The 23,673-nt window shown below is 41.7% G+C and overlaps 1 protein-coding gene across 1 annotated transcript in view; it reads right to left on the reverse strand.

Moving 5' to 3' along the window:
* Window positions 1-23,002, reverse strand: part of papola (poly(A) polymerase alpha) — a 53,170-nt gene extending 30,168 nt beyond the window's left edge. Inside the window, exons 1-8 of the mRNA XM_060917983.1 lie at window positions 22,827-23,002; window positions 8,071-8,238; window positions 5,246-5,312; window positions 5,039-5,120; window positions 4,828-4,937; window positions 2,833-2,886; window positions 2,617-2,728; window positions 2,429-2,518 (exon numbers count right to left, since the gene is read on the reverse strand). Of these exons, the coding sequence (XP_060773966.1) occupies window positions 2,429-2,518; window positions 2,617-2,728; window positions 2,833-2,886; window positions 4,828-4,937; window positions 5,039-5,120; window positions 5,246-5,312; window positions 8,071-8,238; window positions 22,827-22,834 (691 nt within the window). The 5' untranslated portion in view covers window positions 22,835-23,002. The remainder of the gene's footprint in view (window positions 1-2,428; window positions 2,519-2,616; window positions 2,729-2,832; window positions 2,887-4,827; window positions 4,938-5,038; window positions 5,121-5,245; window positions 5,313-8,070; window positions 8,239-22,826) is intronic.
* Window positions 23,003-23,673: the final 671 nt, after the last annotated feature.

The following is a 23,673-nucleotide window of genomic DNA, read 5'->3' on the forward strand; positions in this document are numbered from 1 at the left end:
AATAGCCAATTAACCAAAATATTCCTTTAATTAAAAATAGGCATAGCAGGTGAAAATTCAAATTCAGTCCAAACTGCTCTCAGTGAATTCAGAATCGAATGCAGAACAAACTTTTTACAGAATTAATATAATGTTTATCCATTCTTGAGATATTGCAAATCAAACATTTAATTTTTATTAAACTGCTGTAATATTCTGTCTGAGGATCACATGGGGCGGCACGGTGGTGTAGTGGTTAGCGCTGTCGCCTCACAGCAAGAAGGTCTGGGTTCGAGCCCCGGGGCCGGCGAGGGCCTTTCTGTGCAGAGTTTGCATGTTCTCCCCGTGTCCGCGTGGGTTTCCTCCGGGTGCTCCGGTTTCCCCCACAGTCCAAAGACATGCAGGTTAGGTTAACTGGTGACTCTAAATTGAGCGTAGGTGTGAATGTGAGTGTGAATGGTTGTCTGTGTCTATGTGTCAGCCCTGTGATGACCTGGCGACTTGTCCAGGGTGAACCCCGCCTTTCACCCGTAGTCAGCTGGGATAGGATCCAGCTCGCCTGCGACCCTGTAGAACAGGATAAAGCGGCTACAGATAATGAGATGAGATGAGATTTCTAATCCCCTCTTTGTACTCAGTAGGGCCGACTAGTGTTTATATGAAAGAATATAAATAATTATTTCAATTAATATTCACAGCTTTCAAGGCGAACCTCAAAAAAAAAAACTGTCTGATCCACATCCAATAAACAATTCACATTAACTCAACTGAAATCAACACTCGCGTTTCTGACTTCCGGTTTTTTAAAATCTCATTCCGACCACTAAGATCTCAATATTTTTCATCAAAACAACTCCAGTTATATTCTAAAATAGTTATTTATTTACAGGAATCAGTTTGATGTGAAAAAAATAAGTGGGTAAAGCTATGAAAACTCACTTCAAAGTCTCCCAAGAATCAGAAGGTTTTTTTTTTTAAACCTTTGTCACATGCACACTTCAGGCTCCGTGAGATTCCTCCTCTGCATTTAACCCATCTGAAGCAGTGAACACACGCGCACACACCCAGAGCAGTGGGCAGCCACACCAGAGCGCCCGGGGAGCAGTCAGGGGTTCGGTACCTCGCTCAAGGGCACCTCAGCCCAAGGCCGCCCCACGTCAACCTAACTGCATGTCTTTGGACTGTGGGGGAAACCGGAGCACCCGGAGGAAACCCACGCAAACACGGGGAGAACATGCAAACTCCACACAGAAAGGCCCTCGCCGGCCACGGGGCTCGAACCCAGACCTTCTTGTTGTGAGGCAACAATGCTAACCACTACACCACCGTCCCTAGCAGAGGGAAAATGTTGCTGAATCCTTCATCAGAAACAGTGAGAGCGAGAGAACATCCCTATAAAAGTGATCTGACTGATATTGACGAGTAATCCAGTGGGAAACCGATCAGGAGAGAGAGAGAGAGAGAGAGAGACAGACTGACCGCTTTCCAGTGTCTCAAAAAGAAAAGCAGCGGCAGTTTCCCGACGTCCCGCGAGCAGAGTTTTTACTCTCTTGTACCGACTTCAACCTGCCGTTACTCCCAAAGTACTGAACACATCTTAACCAGATACATTTCTTTGGAAAGCAGAGATTATAAACTTTTTAATGATAGAAAATATTCAAGAGTTAAGCAATGACAGGTTTGGAAACTTAGATGAGCGTCTGCATGAACAATTTTCACAGCGAGCGTCTGATATACCTAATAAAAGTTAAAAAGTTAAACAAATAGGCCTTTTTTTAAAAAGAGAAACAAATGTGCTCCCACATTTGTTTCTCTTTTCTTTACATTTATCCAGTCTGTAAGAGAGAGAGCTCTGATTTCTTGTTAAATCTCTCTGTACAGTCAGACAGCAGCTCTTTCCCAGTGTAGATCTGTGTTTGTGTGTTTTATTGCAGCATTAGAGCTGCGTTACTTCTGCCTACTGTGAAGCCACGAGCATTCCCACTACTGTATATTATTGTGCCCTCTGCTGTCTAAACACAATTATGGCTCGGAAAAACTAAAGTTACACAGCCTGATAATAATTGTGATTCTTTATTTCATCAGACCATCTTAAATTTGTATTGCAGTTTATCATTGCATGATAGTTTACATGCTGAACAAAACTTCGTCTGTTGCTCTATTGCAACAAGAGGATTCAGTTGTAGTGCAAAAGTGCTTAAAGCTTTTAACTGTAGCTCGCCCCATGTATGGACGTCTGTAGTGCACTGATAGACAGGCGCTGCATATTAGAGAGTGAAGCAGCCCGAGTGTCGAGACCAATATGACAAATACTTTACGTAACAGAGACCTTTAAAAATGTTAATCTGTCAATATGTTAAAAATTAAAAGGCAGGAGTAAACAAAGATAATGCACAAGACTAAAATAATTTAAAAAAAAAAAAAACAACAACAAATACCACAAACTCACGTTTAGCCCACAGTTTGATGGCCCGAAGAGTGAGTCGGAAATTCTCGATGCTGGGCACCAGGTGCAGAATCTCATCAGTCACCCTGCAGCCTGAGCACAAAGATCAGCACGATAGCAGAATAAACAGACCTCATATAAAAGACTGATGTTCATTTGGTCATTCAAATACTGTTTAAAAAAAAAATTACCATTCAGACTCCGTATACAGCGGATATCCAGATTCCTCAGTAAACTATCGTCCCGCAGGTCCAGGTTCTCTGGAATGGTCTGCAGCGCTAACCGAGCAAACAGGATATCGATCTGGCACAAACATTTTTTTTAAAAATTTTTTTAATAAAATAAACACGTAAAAGACTGACGATATTACTTTCTGTATATTTTGATGATTAATCAAACTGAAATACCTCAATGCCATCAAAGCACAGTTTAATGACGGGGACAAACGCCTCTTCAACCGCCTAAAGACCAAAAACAAGCAGAGTGTTACAAAGGCAGTTCTCTTCAGTAGATTTTACACAATGTGTGCCATTAATTTAACAATATCACACGCCCAAGAGTGCTGTTGTACTGAAGATCAGCACAGCGTAGGCACGAGGCTGCAAGTAATCATCGTTAATCCCAGCTGTGCTGATATTCAGTACATCACTACTACACGTGTGATATTGCTTTTACACAACTGTTCTATAAACAAGGAATTAACATCGAATTACTTTTCAGACACAGTATGGCCAAATAATTTGTTTTGCTCCATCATTGGGAATCGTTCCCAAAGAAGCCACAGCTGAACAGAGCAGCGTGTGTTGTCATGACAACACACACACAGACAGCCCAGAGTAAGTGTAATAACGGTTCCAGTGTAATAGATACTAGGCATGTAACGATTCTCCCATTTCACAATTCGATTCGCAATTTGATTTTCCGACAATATTTATTAAAAAAAAAAAGCTTTATTACCAAAAAATTCAACACTTATTTTCTTATTCTTTATCAACATAAATATTCTTTTTGTTAAATAAAAATAAACCTTTTGTTTCTTTTTAACAACCAGTAATAATTATTTACACACGTTTGTAAAGGTTGGAGTAAAATAGCCTGTTAACTAAAATATTCCTTTTATTAAAAAAGAAAAAAAAATTAATAGACCTTTTCTAAATAATCTTTTATAAACATTTGTACTAGCTTCATTTGCATCATTTCTCTATCTTTCATCAGTCTGTAAAAAGAGAGCTATGATTTCTTCTTAAATATATCTGAATAAATCAATCGCACAACAGCTTTGTCCTGTTTTAGATCTTTTTGTGCATTTTTGAGCTGCATTACTTCCACTGAGGGTGAAGTCATGCGCGGTGCCTCTATTTTACATTATTGTAGTCTCTGCTATCTAAAACTACGCAATTACAGCCAGGAAAAACAGATTACACAACCTGACAATAATAATTCATTTATTTCACTGACTCAAATCGTTATAAATATGTATCACTTATCATCACATGATACATCGTTACATGCCTCAATCCTGCAGTTGGAAACTGGCATAGCAAACAGACAAGCAGAGTCTCTCTCTCACACACACACACACACACACACACAGAGTTAACCATCTCAGTGCTGTTATGCTAAATATCAGACTCTTGAAGCAGCTCTTGTCCAGTCAAAGCTATATAATATTTATACCAAGCTACTGTTCTTGGTCCTTGAATCTGATTGGTCAGAAGGTGTTGGTAAATTCCGACACGCACATCAGCTGTCATTCAAATGGTATGTTTATATTAACATGCTTGTTGTAATACGTTATCATTTCTATAGTAACCGTTCACTCACTGATCACGTGGAAAAGTGTATAACCGTTGATATTCATTTCATTTTATTTGAAAGGGACCATGTGCAATTAAAAACATAAATGTTGCCATTTGATGCACCAGAGTTAGCCTTAGGCTAATTTACATCTGCAGTCCCGACTTAAAAATACATATGGCACAGATAAAATCACTCAACAAGTGTTGACATGAAGAATACAAATAAAAACAATACAGATTTAAAAAAAAAAAAAAAAAAACACACACGTCACTCAGCAAGCGAAGACAATACAATATTGAAGTGCCCCTCACAGGTAGATATGGTCAAGATTTCTGTAAGGAGACGTTTATTTAACATTTATGGCAATAGTCTCACAATGTGAAATGTAGATTATATAAAAGTTAAAAAGTAAGATGTTGTTCCTTAATAAGTTAAGCATAGCCAGTTTTGGGAAACGGCTATAAATTAAGAGGAATAAAACACTTTTGGACGTGTGATTATTGGAGAATACAAAAAAAAAAAATCTTTGGAGCTGCAAAAATGTCAATGATGACAACTGTATATGAGCACACGCCTGAGATGGATCTTTTTAAAGAGCATACCCTTAAGTCTTTGACCTCCTCCTGCTCTTTCAACTTCTCGTAAAAAGAGCTAAAGAAGTCCGACCGATCCACATGTCGAGGAGCGACACACAGAGCGTCGATATCAGCTCCTGCAGGTCAAGTACAATAAAGTTCAATCATCAAACCGTACTGACTAACAGCTAATAAAAATACACTAACTACTAGCGTGTAGTATTGATCATGAACTCACCTTTTGTGTGGACTCCTAACCTATAGGAGCCGAACGTAAATATTTTTCCTCCGATGTTTTCTATCAATGACGGCGGTATATTCTGTTGAGATAAAGGACATAAAGGAACGTCACGTCACTGCTTTCCATAAACGTAAACCAAGAAGGTAAGAACGGGGTGCATGCCTTCACAGCCTCAAATGTTTAAATCTCTAGCTAACTTCCCACCTTGGATCTGCTGACGTCCTGAATCCACTCCTTGACCAGCGTGTTCAGTTTCCCCAAAACCAGGATTCTGTACAGAGAAAACACAAAAATTGCCATCCAGAGTATATTATACACACACACACACACACACACACACACACACACACACACACACACACACAGTCCTGTGCAAAAGCCTTAGGCACCCCATGTTTGTTTTTTTTCATTCAAACTTTAGATTTCTATTTTATGACTTCTACATTATCGAGTCAGTACAAAAATATTTCAGAGTCCAAACGTTCGTATTTTTTCCAGCACAAAATTAAAGGTTACCGGGGATACAAATGATACAGGAAAAAAAAAAAAAAGTTTGTATCTGAGCAGTATATTCCATAAGAGAGCGCTTTTCAGATGAAAAAGAAAGCATAATGAAGGCTGCTGGGTTTTGGTGTAAAATGAAGAAGCGAGTGTGACAGTCAAAGTGTGCAGAAGAACTGGGGCTGGTTCTGTAAGATGCTCAGGAAAACCTACAGATCATTTCCGCATAAAACTGCACTCACTGGACCTCAGACAGATATTTTTTATTTTAAAGCAAAGGGTCGTCTCACACCAAATACTGACTTTATTTATTTATTATGGCTCACTGATTACTGTTTATAGTATTTTTTAATGTTGAAACATTTAATTTCATTATTTATATATTTTTCCATCCACAGTCACTGGATATGAGCAATCGTGCGCTCTGATTGGCTACTCTACTACTAGACTATCAGCTCATAAACTGTGAGTAGAGAAAAACAAAATGGTGGAGCATGTTGCTGAACCAACCAAGGACGAAATAAAAACTCTACTCGAAAAAAACAAAAACCCCAAAAAAACAACAAATTATGGAATAAAAGCCCTCTGGGTCGAGGTCAGTATTCAAGGCCGAGGTCACGGTATTTCACCATACGGACCGACCTTAAGCTGGTAAATAATATATTTATTTTTTTTCTTTACCAAATTCTAACAGAAAACGAGAGCGCCCGAAAGGGGAAACGGAGCCGAGCCGCCATTTTGAATCCTCATTCACGGCTGTAATGCAAATGGCTTCCTCCTCGGTATACAAGTGCACTTCCATGGCAGGAAAAACAGCTACATTTTGCCGCCTATGTCGTCCCCTATTTATACAGTCATTCAGGATTCAGCCATGTTTTTGCTCGGCGTTAGCAAGTTAGAGGTTTTTACCGTTCTCCTGAAATGTTTTACTTTATTTCTTCTTCCTCAGGGGAGTAAAACTCGCTTTCACTGTGAACACTGTCGTTATCGCTATCCATGCTGTAAAATTAATGTGATTCTGCTGAGAAATACTGGCAAACATGTACAAGATTATCAAAAATCTTATGAATCTTATTTTAAAAAAATAAATAAAATGTTGACAATTTTACGTTGTTTGTTGTTGTGAACGAGTGAGTCGCCAGAGGTCCGTAACTGGGGTCTGTATCGTAGGATACCGACTCGCTCGCCAGCCAATCAGAGCGCAGGATTTGATGGAAACCAGACCGCGAAAAAAATAATTTTTGAAAAATAATCATTGCATTTTTCACAAATTGCTCCTGTCGTTTCACTGGTTTGTTTACATTCTAAGTGGAAATGATTTTGTCAGACATTTTGTATCAAGTTTTAATTTATCGAATTTGCAAAAAATAAAAAATGTTCCGTTTCTCAAAATTCAGTGAACATGGAGAGAATAAAAACACAGCTTATAGCTGATATGAGCTCATGTACAACTCGATTTCATGGAATAAGTTAATTATATAAATAAATTCTCCCAACTACCGATTCAGTTGATAAACCTACACTATACAGCCAAAACTTTATGGACACCTGTCCAGACCACACATCCATATGGGATTCTTCCTCAGAATGTTGCCATAAATTTGGAAGTACACAACTGTACTGGATGCCTTTGTAATCAGTCGCTTTACAGTTTCCCTTCACTGGAACCAAGAGGCCCAAACGTGTTCCAGCATCACGATGCTCCTGTGCACAAAGCAAGCTCTATAAGAGATGGTTTACCAAGATTGGAGTGGAAGAACTCTCTGGAAGAACTCCCTGAACACCTGTGGGATGAACTGGAACACTGACTGAACCCCAGACATCAGTACCTAACCTGACCCTCACCTCACTGACGCTCTTGTGGGTGAACGAACACAAATCCTCACAGCTACACTCCAAAATCGAGTTGACATCCTTCCCACAAGAGTGGAGCTTATTATAAAAGCACAGGGGGAATAAATCTGGACTGGGATGTTCATCAACGCAATAGGAGTGGTGGTCAGGTGTTCACATACTTTTGGCTGTATAATGTAGGTTACTAATCAATCGGGCTGAGAAATTTATTTGTATATCTGGAATCTTTCTTTAAATTATTTTGCTTGCATCAATGTACTATTTAATTATTTAATCTCATAATAATCATAGAAAAATACTAAAAAAAAAACCAACTTTTTTGGCCAAGATGTATATTATTTGGCTTAAATAAACTAATCAGGTGGCAAAACGTAAAGACGAAGGCGATTGTTTATGCACAGCTAGCAGATGGATTCACTCCGACATGCGCCCTCCGCTTCCAAAGGACCCATATGTACACACTGCTGATTTGATAACTTAGAACAACAAAAAGAACTGGACAACAGGTTAGTTATCTGAACGCTCTATCAAACCAAGATAAAGCTTAAAAAAAAAAATTTAAAAAAAAAAATTGTGGAATCTAAATCGCATTGACTCATACGGGGGCCTAAAGATCCTCGCTCCCAGTTACTATGAGTTACGTGTACAGATTAAATCACAACACAGTACAGCACCTCCTTTGCAGCTCCAGCTCCTCCTCAAACACACCAAAAGGCTTCAGTGCCTGCACCAGTTTCTGCGTCTGCACCAGGTCCGACTCTTTCGGCTGAGCCAGGCTGATCGGTGACGTGATCCCATAATTCTTTGGGGTGTCCTGGGTCAGTTGCGTAGCTGTAATTGGACTGTAGAGGTAAAACAATTATAATAAATTTCCGAAGCATATAAAAGGTCAAAATTATCTACAGTACTGTGCAAAAGTCTTCGGCACCCTAATTGTTTCCCATACAAACTTTATTATGGATTTCTATTTTATCACTTCTACATTATCAAGTCAAAACGTTACAGAAACGTTTGAGTCCAAACATTCGCTGTTTCCCCCCAGCACAAAATTAAATGATTAAAAAAAAAAAGTTTTGTTCCTGTATCTGAGCAGTATATTCCATCAGAGAGCGCTTTTCAGATGAAAAAGAAAGCATAATGAAGGCTGCTGGGTTTTGGTGTAAAATGAAGAAGTGAGTGTGACAGTCAAAGTGTGCAGAAGAACTGCGGCTGGTTCTGTAAGATGCTCAGGAAAACCTACAGATCATTTCCACATAAAACTGACCTCACTGGACCGGAGACTACTGGGTTTTTTTTCTTAAAGCAAAGTGTCGTCTCACACCAAATACTGACGTTGTTTCATTTATTATAGCTCACTAATGACTGTTTATAGTATTTTTTAACGTTGAAACGTTTCATTATTTTTTTAAGCCATTTTTGGTCGACAGCATTTCTTTACACGTGCCTAAGACTTGCAGCACTGTATATTATGATGTGCACAATTTAACATGAACATTTTGTCCCTGAGAAATGACAATTTCAAAACAAGTTTGAAGACATTTACAAAAAATATTCAAGATAAAATAACTGTCCAAGCTCGAAGGCTTCTTTTCTCCACTGCTTAAAAACCCCAGAGTTAAAAATAACTCCACAAAGTGACCTACCCTGTTTAGGTCAATAACATTACAAGGCATCTTTTGTTTGTTTTCATCTTTGGCTTTTCTGTGCACTTAATTTTAATCCCCTCCATGCTTGCAGTGATGAAAGAATGTCTATATCTGTCAGAAAATTATCACATACTCTGGTCGGCGTTCACATTCCTCTGCAGGCCAACATGCAGGACACACAGCGCATGCTGGCCGACTACATACTGGATGTGGAGCAGACTAACCCGGACTCCCTAGTTATTGTCTTTGATGACTTTAACAAAGGTAACCTCAGCCATGAACTAGGGCGGCATGGTGGTGCAGCAGTTAGCGCTGTAGCTTCATAGAAGGAAGGTTCTGAGGCCAGTGGTCAACGGGGGCCTTTCTGTGCGGAGTTTGCATGTTCTCCCCATGTCCACGTGGGTTTCCTCTGGGTGCTCCGGTTTCCCCCACAGTCCAAAGACATGCAGTTAGTCTAATTGGCGACTCTAAGGCCAAGTTTACATTAGACCGTATCTGTCTCGTTTTCTTCGCGGATGCACTGTCCGTTTACATTAAACCGCCTGGAAACGCCGGGAACCGGGAATCCGCCAGGGTCCACGTATTCAATCCAGATCGTGTCAGCTCCGGTGCTGTGTAAACATTGAGAATACGCGGATACGCTGTGCTGAGCTCTAGCTGGCGTCGTCATTGGACAACGTCACTGTGACATCCACCTTCCTGATTCACTGGCGTTGGTCATGTGACGCGACTGCTGAAAAACGGCGCGGACTTCCGCCTTGTATCACCTTTCATTAAAGAGTATAAAAGTATGAAAATACTGCAAATACTGATGCAAATACTGCCCATTGTGTAGTTATGATTGTCTTTAGGCTTGCCATCCTTCCACTTGCAAGTGGTAAGTGATATGCGCTGGGATCTCACACACAGCGGCTCAGTCCCGAATTGTGGCTCGTGCACTTCACTCGCACGCTCTGTGAGCTGCGCAAGGCCGGAGTGCGCACCCATGACAAATAAATAGCCGGGGAGGAGTAAACACAAAAACTCCTGTGCACGCAGTTCCCAGGATTAAATGTATTTTCCACAGACCGTTTATTTATTCTTCACTTTACTCAAATACAAAGTAAAATGGCAGTAAATCTTTTCTTTTCTTGCGTATTGCATCATGAGGCGTTCCTGGCTTGTAAATCTCTTATTTTCGGTGCATGACACATTCACGCAGCTGAGCATGCTATGAATTAACAACGACAATGGTCTGCAGTGGGGCGACACAATTACACACTCAGCCAACATTTCTCCATTTGTGTATGAAAATACACTCCAACCACTCAGTTTGGTTTCATTTACAACCAACGGTGTCTTTTGATGCCAGCACGTAATTGAACGAGAGAAGACTGGTTTACCGGAGACAAAATAAGCGTCATCTCTGCTTCTGTTCCCTCCGACACACGACTGCCTCCGCCGAGTGCACGCGCACTCTCAACTGAATCAGCTCTGCGCATGCGCCGTGCGGCACAAAAAAATGGCAGCCACCATGAAGGAAGCAGATCCGGAGTTTTAAATTTTGCTTAAGTGTGAAATCGCAAAATGGTATTCTAGCGAACAACAAAATAGTAAAGATTCAGAAAAACAAATCATTCAGTGATCATTTTAATAGTGTAATTTCATCCGAACCAGGCCTAACGGTCGATTTAGAACTACAAAAAGTCAGTGTGTCGGACATTTTAAGTACCTTTGTAAAAGTTTTGCAAATGTTGCAGTCAGCATTTAAAATGCTAACTTAGTTTTTGTACAAGTTTCAGTTGATTAAACTGTCATTTTATTAAATGTGTCCGCTTTTGTCATAAAAAAGTACTGAAAGAAAAAGCAAACACAGCATTGCGATTTCTTATCCATCTATATATACATAAATAATAATAAATAATAATAATAAAAAAAAAAAAATCCCTCCCTCCCGACTGAAAATTTTTTTGCTCACCCAGTGGACAGGAAACGGATTTTTTTTTAAGGATGGCCCAAATACAAACATTTTACTAAATGCCTGACCAGAGAGGAGAATATTTTGGATCACTGTTACACTACACTCAACAATGCCCATCATGCCATCCTCTGCACTGCACTGGGCCACTCTGACCACGTCATAGTCCACCGGATACATTGTCTGCTGAATGCCGTGTACTCTTATCCAGGGTGGCGTACAACGAGTGCAAAAGTCAGGTACATGAAGTGCTGAACATCTAGACAAGCAAGTTCTAGTGCCAACAATACTTCAACAGAACCTTACACTCAGTATCAATACGTAGCAAACAACCAAGGAAACAAACCAACCATAAAAAGTACAACTAAACAGAAAACTAAACAGCTAACCCCAGGCTAGACAGTACACAGCCTGGGTTGGTCAAGACCGATATACAGTTAGACAGCGGGCAAGGAAGACGGGGAGAGGTGCAGAGTGAAGAGGTGAGTCTTCAGTCTGCGCTTGAAGGTGGTCAGGGAGTCAGCAGTTCTGACCTCAATGGGAAGGTCATTCCACCAACGGGGAGAGTCAGGACAGACAGCAGTCTTGAATGGGTTGAGGAGGAGCGGAGAGGAGTAGGGGCCAGGCGACCAGTAGTATTGGAGCGTAGTGATCTGCCTGGCATGTAGGGGTGGATCAGACTCTGGAGGTATGCTGGCCCTAACCCATTGACAGCCTGGTAAGCTAGCACCAATGTCTTAAATTTGATACGAGCTGCAATGGGTAGCCAGTGCAGGTTGGAAAATAAAAGGGGTAACATGGGAAGAATGAGGGAGATTGTAGACCAAGCAAACTGCAGCATTCTGGATGAGCTGCAGGGGTCTGATGGCAGATGCTGGAATGATTCCTGCATACAGGCTGAAATTAAGCCTGAGGAAACCTGGAGCGAGGACATCAAAGAACTGGAGCTATGAGGCTGCCGAGAACCTTCAGGTGTGCTTGGACTGTACAACCTGGGATGTGATCAGGACTGCTATCAATAGTCTGGATGAGTACACAGAGGCTGTGATGTCTTACATCAGCTTTTGCGAGGACTGCTGTGTTCCATCACGCACCAGGGTAAGTTACAATAATGACAAACCCTGGTTCACACAAACTCAGACAGCTAAAAGTGCAAAAGGAAGAAGCATTCAAAAGTGGGGACAGGAACAGGTCTAAAGAGTCTAGGAACAGGTTTAGCAAGGTGGTGAGAGAAGCTAAATGACTGTGCTCTGAGAAACTCCAACACCAGTTCTCAGCCAATCACTACGTTTACATGCACATAGAGAGAATCGAATTTCTGCCGTTGCTCGACTGAAATCGAAGTTCAAAATGCCATGTATACACCTTAATGCGGCTGAAATTGAACCGAACTTGATTTCTCGGAATTGAGCTACACGACCTAGTTTATGCAATTTCTGCCGAGCTACTTTGAGCATGTAAACCCTATCGAGCTAGTTGTCGAGCTACTTCCGGAAGTGACGAGTGACGAGACCACAAGCGGGAAACACAACAGCCTCGGTCGGCATGACAACGAATCATGACAACGGCATGAATCTTTTCTTTTTGCGGCATTGTTTGCGCTGTTAAAATTTAGCTCACTTACTGTATCACCAAATACATCTGTACAGCTGTTGCATAGCTGTGAATTGTGTACATAAACAAGTCATTGTATTTGTGTGTGTGTGATATATATATATACACACACAACATCTGAAGAATGTCAATAAAAACAAAACAATTGAACTTTTTGTGTGTTTATTAAGACATAAGTTAAATTGTAAGCAAAAAATATATATATTTTTTGTAAGCAAAAAATGGACTTTAGAAAAATATTATTGTGCAAAATAAGTTGTCTTACAAAACAGTGGTCTGCGCCGGACAGTTTGTAGCCATAGTCTGTTAGAGCAAGCCTAACAGCTTGAACACGGAACTGCTAGTGTTGCCAGATTGGGGGGTTTTAAGTGCATTTTAGCGGATTTGAACATGTTTTGGACTGGAAAACGTCAGCAGTATCTGGCAACACTATAGCTCTTCTTCATGACGACAACCGGAAGTGTACCAACACGATGGGGCGTGTAGCGCCACGTGTGGCTCGGGTGCACAATGCACCTTGCACAATAGCCCAATTTCACTTGTGCATGTAGGATTGGATTTCTCTGGCACCCCTGCTGGGACCCTTTGCTCGATTACCAACAGCAGCTCGATTTGGACGTGCATGTAAACGTAGTCAATGACTATCTCGGTCTGAAAAGGGCTCAAACAGATCACAAACTGCAAACTTTCAACCCCCCACTCTGTTAATGACTTGCACTTGGCCAACCAACTGAATGAGCTCTACTGTTGCTTTGAAAGACAATGGGACTGTCCTGATATCATCCCTGTGACTCCACACTCCAGCCCACCACTCCCACCGGGGCAGTAAGAAGCTGAACCCCCACAAAGCAACAGGTCCTGACTCTGCCTCACCATTTACCCTGAAGCACTGTGCTGATCAGCTGTCTCCAGCGTTCACAGACATCTTCAGCACCTCATTGGAGACATGCCATGTGCCAGCCTGCTTCAAAGCCTCCACCATTATCCCCGTCCCCAAAAAGCCAAGGATCACAGGATTAAAGAACTACAGACCCATCACCCTGACTTCTGTGGTTATGAAATCCTTTGAGTGCCTTGTGCTTTATCACCTTAAAGCCATCACTGACCCGCTCCTGGACCCCATGCAGTTCGCCTACAGACCCAACAGATCTGCAGACAATGCTTTCAACATGACTCTTCAGGAACCTATGTGAGGATCCTGTTTATGGTTTTCAGTTCTGCCTTCAACACCATCATCCTGGCTCTTCTGCAGGAAAAGCTCTCCCAACTGAGCATGCCTGACTCCACCTGCAGGTGGATCACTGACTTCCTGTCTGACACAGGAAGCAGCACGTGAAGCTGGGGGAACATGTCTGACTCCCGAACCACCAGCACCAGATCCCCCCCAAGGCTGTGTCCTCTCTCTCCTCTACACAAACAGCTGCACCTCAAGTCATCAAGTCTGTCAAGCTCCTGAAGTTCACAGACGACACCACCCTCAATGGACTCATCTCTGATGAGGATGAGTCTGCCTACAGGTGGGAGATTAACCATCTGGTGTCCTGGTGCAGGCAGAACAATTTTGAGCTTAATGCTCTAAAGACAGTGGAGATGAATGTAGATTTCAGGAGGAGTTCAGCTACACCCTCCCCATCACCATTTGACTCCCCAGTAACCTCTGTGGAGTATTTCCACTTCCTGGGCACAACAATCCCTCAGAACCTCAAGTGGGAAACATATACCTGCTCTCTCACCAAGAAAGCACAGCAGAGGATGTTCTTCCTGCAACAGTTGAAGAAGTTCAACCTGCCAAAGACAATGATGGTGCACTTTTACACCACCACCATCGAGTCCATCCTCACCTCCTCCAGCACCGTCTGGTACACTGCTGCCACTGCCAGGGACAAGGGCAGATTGCAGCACATCATTCGCTCTACTGAAAGGACGACCAACTGCAACCTTCCATCTCTTCAGGACCTGTATGAGTCCAGGACCCTGGGGAAAGCAGAAAGGATTGTGGCCAACCCCTCTCACCCTGGACACAAAGTTTTTGAATCATTCCCTTCTGGTAGGAGGTTGCTGTCCATTAGAACCAAAACCTCACGCCATAAGGCCAGCTTTTCCCCCACTGCAGCTGTCTCATCAATAAGGTCAGATACCCCCACCGACTCTGAACTCACACTTCCTACCTGAACTGCCATTTTGCGCATTTCATGGTCATGTTGTACATCTTCATTCTGTGAATTTTTATTACACGCTGTACAGCTTGGCTACTTATTTCAGGGTTCCCGCTAGCGCTCGTCACTGACGATTTATAGAAATCCCTCCACTTGCCAAAATCCAACCCCAGTGAAGAGATGGCGGGAAGCCAGAGTGTAAATAATGAGCATGTGCTTGTGACCAATAAAAACCGACTACACACAATGACCACATGAGCACCAAACTTTTGAACAATCGGAGTGCGTCTTAAATCAGCCTGGTGTGGTGGTGTAATTATCTCTGCATGAACCAAACAATGGTGCAGTCTAAATGGACAAAGTTTTTGGGGCAGGTTTCTTCAAGAGCTGAAGATGATTCAAGGGCCGAAACAGCCACGGGGCGGGGGGTTGAGTTCCCGTGGCGAATGTATGATGTAAACGGTAGTGTCATTCTCTGTTCAGTTTGTAAATCAACAGGAAATTTGGATTCCTTCACTGTTCTTTGTTCCAAGACTCTTCTCGACTCTGTTCAATTGTAAATCAAGTGTCGTGCTGAAGTAAAGGCTAAAGGGAGTCCTAATACTTCTTCAGAATAATTCCCTGCCAAAATAATCTTCAGTAAGTGCAAACTAGAGGTTTATTTTAGCTTGATGGTGCACAGGCTGCTCAAAATCAGGTCTCTCTTATTACAGGCTGGAGCCCAAATTGGACATATAATGGGGAGACCAAACTGTATCTGGGCAATTCCATGCAAATGTCAACCTCACCATGCAAAAATAAAGCAACATGTAATACATCTAAACCACTCCCAGAGATATCACCTAGGCCTGTATTTTACAGATGTGAATAAGTTGAACCAATTTGTAACCAACCTAATATGTCACTGTCAGTCTTTCTTTCTTATAATGTAAACCCCAAGCTAAAATCAACTTTGATCATGTACAATTCTATATTATTGCCACAAGCCACAGAAATGTATGCTAAAATCCACAAAACAGCAAAACAATAGCCATCCTAAATATTATTTAAGAACTTTGATAGTTTTAACTGATATTTAGAGAGTTTTTCAAAGGGTTATGGTGGTTAACGGAATTTCGTCACATCCATAACGCTGACTTTTCCTTCCGAAACTCTGCATGAAATACAAAATATTTTAAACAAAGATTTTTTTAATATTCACCTTGGACCCCTCTATCAAATGGATATCTCCATTTCAACATTAGGTTTACAATTTCACAGAGTTTGATAAAAATGTACAGTCACCCAAGAAAAGTGATACTTTTTCTGTCACATCCATAACGCATCTTTTATTGGCATTTTCTGGCATGCCCCATGTACTATGGGAATTGTTCTTGTTCTATCACTTCTCCAGTATGGTACAGCCTTAAAATATGCAACACCTGTTTAAATACTGGGAGACAATAAAACATGCACTGGGTCATTTGTTGCCATTTTGAGTTCAAGTGTCGCGTCCATAACGCTGGAATTGCTCATCTGTACAAATGTTTGAATTGTGCCAGTTTGTTTGGTATAAACCTGTATTAAGTCCACATTGATAAGTCGGTAACTAAAAAAAAAAAAAATACAAAGTGAAGAAAAAGTGAAGAATACTTCTTCGACTTGATTTTTCAAGGATAAAAATGGAGAATAGTTTTCAGAACCCAGAGGTAACCTTGCTTATTTAACCCACTGCACATATTCTCTTCTTCTCACACATTCATGTTATGACTCTTCTTCATCCTGTGTCCTATTGTTTGCACATTATTCCAGAACATACTGTACAGCTTGGACTCCAAAACAGCCCATGCACATACTCCTTAAAGCTAGACGACCTTTCGATTTCATAAAATCAGTGAAATTTAGTTCCGTCTGAAATGTGGTGATTGTGATATCTGTTTATTTCTGTAATATCTCACAAAATATCAGGCCATTCTGTGGCTGGGAAGTTATTTAATTTGAGGGGATTAAAGCAAATAATGTGCATGAAATCGCTCGCTTGGCGCAGTCAAGCAGACAGAGGAAGTCCGTGTGCGCATGCGCAGGTTTACCTTCTTCTTCTTTTGGGTTTTACAGCAGCTGGCATCCACAGTGTTGCATTACTGCCATCTACAGGTTTCCCTTTGAGCGTGCACTGACAGTTCCATCATTCTGTCGCTAAACGAATAGCTGATCACACCGAGGTGCTCGCTGAGCGCCCATATTTATTAGTTTGGTCCTGCGTTTCCTTTCCTTCGTATAGAACATAACGTCTTTTCTTCTCGTTTTCTTTCCGTTACTGTAGTCGCTCTTTCAAGTTTCATTCACACACTCGCGTCCTCCATTTTTCTCTCCTGTTTCAAAATTTGTATCCCACAATGCCTTGCGTGAACGGGGAAAGCCCACCACGTGATGCATGACGTAGTATCTTGAATCCTTGACTTGCAAGTGACCTCAAAGCAAAATAGAAACCCGGATGTCGGCCATGTTGGTGGAGATACAAATGCAGGGTCAAGCGACGTTCCATACAAAACAGTCACCCGTGCACAACTGTTTTTCCACTGCTTTCAGCATTCTTTTAGCTCTGCCATATCTTTGTGCTGTATATAGTTGCGATCACAACAGTACTCATGACCGTGGCACGTTCCGATTTTTTAGAATTCCGTCCGTGATTCAGAAAGAGGGCGAGGAAACCCTGAGGCTTAGTACAGAGAAGAGACGAGCACAGCTGAACAACATTGGCAGGGCTGATCTACCAGAGACTAAAACCAAGACAGCTCGTGTTTGCAGTAATCATTTTATCTCAGCTGAGACTCAAAAGTCAAGTCAAGTTTATTTGTATAGCGCTTTTAACAATAGACATTGTCCCAAAGCAGGTTTACAGAATCTGAATGACCCAAGACATGAGCCAATTTCATCCCCAATGATGAAGACGGTGGCAAGGAAAAACTCCCCCAGACGACACGAGGAAGAAACCTCGAGAGGAACCAGACCCAAAAGGGAACCCATCCTCACCTGGACAACAACAGACAGCCTGACTATAACATTAACAGTTTTCACATTAAGTCAGTTTCGTTGATGTTATAAACTCTTCATTGATGGAAACTTGAGTGCAAAACTGTTCATGACAACTGCAGTCCTAAAGTTAGCAAGACAACTGTAGTCCTCAGCCATAAAAGCATTACTGTAAGAGTCCAGAGCATCTTCCAGGTGTGACTTTCAACTTTTTCTACATCATCATGGAAGAATTTTATTTCGTATTGCTAGAATTTTGCTATAAAATGAGCGTTCTCTCTTGTCGTAGTTCACTCAGTTGTTATAATTTTGAAATTGCGCATTACCATTTCACTTCTAGGAGCACCAGCAAAATTATACGATAGAAACAATCCAGACTGGGCACCCACTCAGAACATGGGCTGTTGTTTCGCCAAGGTGGGACTTGATTCTTTGGCAGCTGAACCAGATAGAACGCGATATCTGGGTACTTGGTCAGTAGAAGCATCTTAACAATAGACAATGTCTTGAACTCCTCCAGTCAGGAGAAAATGTGGATGATTTCCATCAGTCCCTTCGTCGACACTCTAAGTCCTTCTTGTGACACATCCATAGAAGACGTCTGGTCTGGGACCGTGAACGCCTTCCATGCAGCCTCTCGCGAAACTCTCGGAAAAAGACCCAAAAAATATCGTGATCAACACCTGTCTGTAGATACTCTGCACTTAATCAAACAGCACAATGAACTGAAGAAGTTGAGACCATCAAATGCTACACGCCTACAGTACTCAAGGGTTAATAAACTCCTCAAGAAGAACGTTAAGAACGATGACGAGAAATGGGCAGCTGGCATAGCTAAGAAGCTTCAGGGCGCGGCAGATTCAGGTAACCAACGAGAGGTCTGGCAGAATATTAAAATTCTCAGCGGCAAGAAGAAAAAGAACCCCTCTACTGCCGTAAGGGACAAAAACAGGAACCTCATCATATCTCAGCATGGAAAACTTGCTAGGTGGAAAGAGTACTTCGAAGACCTGTTAAACCCTCCTGCCGTTGCACAATCATCAGTTCCCCCTGCCGATCCTGTCCTAGATGATTTCTTCCTTGACCTCCCTATGTACCTCCCAACACGCAAGGAGATTCGGAAAGCTCTTGCACGACTCCGCAATCACAAACCGAGTGGTATTGACCAGATCAGCAACGAACAGTTGTGCTCTGGTGGTGAGGTATCTTTAGACCTACTACTGTAACTCCACTTTTTGAGAAAGTCTGGAATCTCGAGAAAGTGCCTTCCGACTGGCTCAAGGGCGTTATCACTAAGATTGGAAAAAAGGGCGACGCATCGTACTGTGAGAACAACCGCGGTATCACACTACGTTGTACTGCTTCTAAGCTGTTTCAGACGATCATAATAACGAGACTGTCAGACGGTACTGAGTCCCTGCTGCGAGAGAATCAATGTGGCTTCAGAAAAGGTAGATCCTGTACAGATCAGCTGTTCACGCTCCGGATCTTAATAAAGCAAGCCTTGGAATACAATCTCTCATTATACATCAACTTCATTGACTTCAAGGCAGCTTTTGACTCTGTTGATCGCCAATACATCTGGTCTGCCCTCCAACATTACGGATTCCCTAAGAAGTATATCAGCATCTTCCAAGCCTTCTATTCTGATACCACCAGTGCTGTCCGCATAGGTGACACCCTAACTGACTGGTTTGACGTAAAATCTGGAACTGGTCAAGGTGACATTCAAGCCCCTCCTATATTTAATATCGTGTTAAACTGGGTAATGGAGCGTTCTACGATGGAAAGATCTGTTTCCAAAGGCTTTCTACTCCAAAAGTGCCGTAGTTCACGTCACTTAGCAGTGCATATCTCTGACCTCGACTAAGCAGATGATATTGCTGTTCTTGACAGTTCTAAAGATGGGCTGCAAGAGGCCACCATCAAGATCTCTGACTTTGGAAGAGAAGCAGGTCTCCGAATTAATGCCAAGAAGACCCAAACTATGACCATCGGGAAGTTTCACAATCAATGCCCCTTTCCTGAAGACAAGACGCTAGAACTCATGATAAATGGCGAACCTCTGGAACAAGTGAACCATTTTAGATATCTTGGTTCTATAATTTCGAGTGATGGCTCCTTAGATAGAGAACTCAACACAAGGATCGGGCAAGCCTCCGGTGTCTTTAATTCTTTGAACAACATCTGGCATCATTCCAGGATCTCTATCAACACCAAGGTTAAGATCTTCGAAGGTGGCATCCTGCCTATCCTTCTGTATGGCTGTCAGACTTGGGCTCTGAAACAGCGGCAACAGGACCATCTAGAGGCTTTCCAGAATTCATGTCTCCGATTAATTTTACGACTTAGCTGGTATGACTTCACGCCTAACAGCGAGCTGAGAGTAAAGACTGGTTGTCTACAGCTAAGCCTGAGGATTGCCTTACTTCGCCTACGTTACCTGGGACACGTAGCACGCATGGACAGTGCAAGAATACCCAGGTACCTGCTCAGCTGGAGACCATCCCATGGGACACGCTCTGTGGGTCGTCCGCGTGGATCCATAATCTGCTTGTTAGATGATGTTAAATCCCTTCTTGGCAAGGACCAAGATCTTTTTAGTGTGCCAGTTGGCAACAGATAGAAAAGTCTGGAGAAACCTCTTTATATGCGAGCAGGCAGATTCTGGGTGACCCAGAGTGACCTTACCAACAACAACAACAGAAGCGTCTTATCTTCAGAAAAGTCTGACTTTTTAAAATAATACGGGTCAAAACCACACAACTCTATCTTCTCTTTGTATCGAATCTTCGCTTGGCGTTTACAGACACGCTTTCAGCGGCTGCCGTTTGAGTTGCTTTGTATCTCCACCACCAGGGCTCGAAATTAACTTTTTTTCTTTGTGTCCCCCAGTGGTCCCGAATTCTGTGTTGTATTGTCCCGAATGGAAGCAATAGTGTCCCCATTTTTTTCCTCTCTGAAATAACCAGTGGTTAATATTATCATATGAAGTTACTATTATATTTGTAACTATGTGATTTTGAACCCTTTATATCATTTTTACAATAAGTCACAAAACACAAGCGACACATGTCCTATACATCATCTACTTCAAAATTACAGTTATTGCATTTTCAGCTTATTAAATTTTGGCGATCTCACTGTATGAATAGATACCCGTTTATTTAAAGGGGCCAACTAGCTCATTCAGAAAATGTTTCAACTCCCTACATCTGCAGTACACTTTAGTTGAAAATAAGACCCCTTTTATGTTCATTTCATCTACTTATACCTCGAATATCTGTTGGCACTTATAAGGCCAACTTATAATTTTCACCATTACCGTTATCCATTTTTATGAACTTTCCGTTATCCATTACCGTTATCCATTTTTATGAACTTTCCGTTATCCATTTTATGAACTTTCCGTTATCCATTTTTTCCGTTATTCATTTTATCCATTTTTTCCGTTATCCAGCCACATCATTCCTGTTGTATTTTATAACGTGTCTAACAGTGTTCATTAAGTTCATTCAGTTGCTAGCGTTGCCTGCAGACCAGGCGATGACACTTTGGATCCTGAAGGTCCCGGAGACGTTATGTCTGGGCTTTCAGTTTCTTCCCCGCGGTCGGTCCGCTTCAACCACTTCAGCATTTTTGTTCTGGCAAGAGTCGGCGCAGTGTGTGCGGTAGCAATTCCATTCCAAGTCCATATAATGCGGACACCGGCCGAAGATTCTCGAACAGAATGCGCTGCTCTGTAGCCTACGGATGCAGGTGCATCGAAAGTGTAGCTACTATGTATTTTTCGCTGTTAACGTTTTAAAATTAAAATTGACAAATTAGGTGAATGTCTACGTATGTGTTACGGCTTTGTAAATAATATTAATGTAGAACTTTTTTTTCTAGATCTATTTTTTTGCATTGTCCCGGGATTGTCCCAGATATGATAATTTTGTGTCCCGATGACATTTTTTATGGTCCCCGGGACACCGTTAGTTTCGAGCGCTGTCCACCACCATCGCGGACGCTCATGGCGTAGCACATTTTGATCACGTGGTTGCAAGTCATCTACTGGGTCGTGGTGAAACAGGAAAAAAGAGAGAATTTAGGGAAGTCTGAGATTCGAATTTCGTAGCTTTTGTTCCACTAAACAAAAATAACTGGGTGTCAGGGGAAATTATTTTTATGACCCACATTTGAAAAACCTGAAAGGCAGTATAACTTTAAATATGCTTGCTTTTCAAATTTGTATATTTTAGATTTTTTTTGTTCTATTTATATTACAACCTTTGCCTTTTTTTATCCTTTTATCTTAACTGTTCAAGCACCAATTTCAATTCTTTGTCCGAGGGTTAGTCAAAAAGTTCTAAGACAAATTGAAAGAAAATATTTATTTATGAAAATAATAAAGCTATTTCTCTACAGATCCTCCATTTTAGTCTAAACACTTCTGCAAGCGATGTTTCCATCCTTTTTTTTTTAATTCCTTTTGAAATTATAGCCTCTGTCTTGGACCTTTTTGATTTACCCTCGTATGTGTGAATGGACTTGACAATAAAACTCTATTCTGGTTCTGGTTCTAAAACCACTTCTGAATAAACAGTTAGTGTAATGTCATGTTTACTAACTATAGTTTTGTCCCAAACGGCTCAATGTCAAACAGGTTGTACACTAGACAGTGCAGAAAATAAACCATTACTTATCTAATTAATCTTAGTGCGTTAAATATCGAGTAAAATTTATTTTTAAAAACAAACAAACAGCCCTGTCAGTGAACAGAAGAGCTAGCCAGGCTGGAACTACCGTCACATTTCAGTTAAGTACACGACGTCAGTAAAGAGCATTTCACAAGCGGGGATATTTCTGTGATGTGTTTATATTAGTAAATTTACCACCGAGATTTGGTTCAGTTTTACACACCTCGAGTCGCACAGAAGCAGCTATGCTATGCTAATCTAATCTATGCTAAGCTAAGCTAAAGAAGGCTAAGTTCCCACAGGCCTCGCCAGTCCCGGTTTCTCATCAACTTTCTAACGTTGAAAACAGTCAAAAATACTCACAAAGGCATTATAAAGAGCTTCGTCTTATCCTCAGCGTCCTACAGTAATTCTAAACATTTCATTTTGCCGTGTTGCTGCGTCCTCCGGCTGTGAAAGTGAACAGCTGTCTCTGTGCAGCTGTGGAAACGCTTTCTTTTGTTTACGCAAACATGGCGCTCCGGCAACAAACCGAGACCACGCCCCGTCTGAGTGACGTCACCGTCCTCATGGTGGTTCTTCCATATGGGTTCTTCTGCTGCTTCTTCTTCTTCTTCTTCTTTTTTTGAGGTTTTACTGCAGCTGACATCCACTCGTGTTGCATTACTGCCACCTACAGGATTTTTTCTACATCCTTGTAATCTGTGGTTGGTTGAAGAGAGCAACTGGACTTGCTTGAAGATCCTTGAAAACGTTTCGCCTCTCATCCTAAAGGCTTCCTCAGTTCTGTCTGTCTAATAGGGAGTATCCGGTATTTATCCTCTCATGGATCATCATAGAATCCGAATCAGTTGCTCTCTTCAACCAACCACAGATTACTATGTGCCTGGATGACTGAGATTCATCACAGATATGTTTCTACGCGCTTTGGGATGAGATCCCTATGAGAGGACTTCCAGAAAACTGGCAGACATCTTAGCCAGAGAGGATCGTTCATTTTTGTCAACCTGGAACATTGAACAGAGGTGGGTGTCTATGACATCTTTTATCAGCCACCTACAACGCAGCCATCAGCATTCTGATTCGGATTCTATGATGATCCATGAGAGGATAAATACCGGATACTCCCTATTAGTCAGACAGAACTGAGGAAGCCTTTAGGATGAGAGGCGAAATGTTTTCAAGAATCTTCAAGCAAGTCCAGTTGCTC

This window comes from Neoarius graeffei, chromosome 3, assembly GCF_027579695.1.
Source record: "Neoarius graeffei isolate fNeoGra1 chromosome 3, fNeoGra1.pri, whole genome shotgun sequence".
Classification (NCBI taxonomy): Eukaryota; Metazoa; Chordata; class Actinopteri; order Siluriformes; family Ariidae; genus Neoarius; species Neoarius graeffei.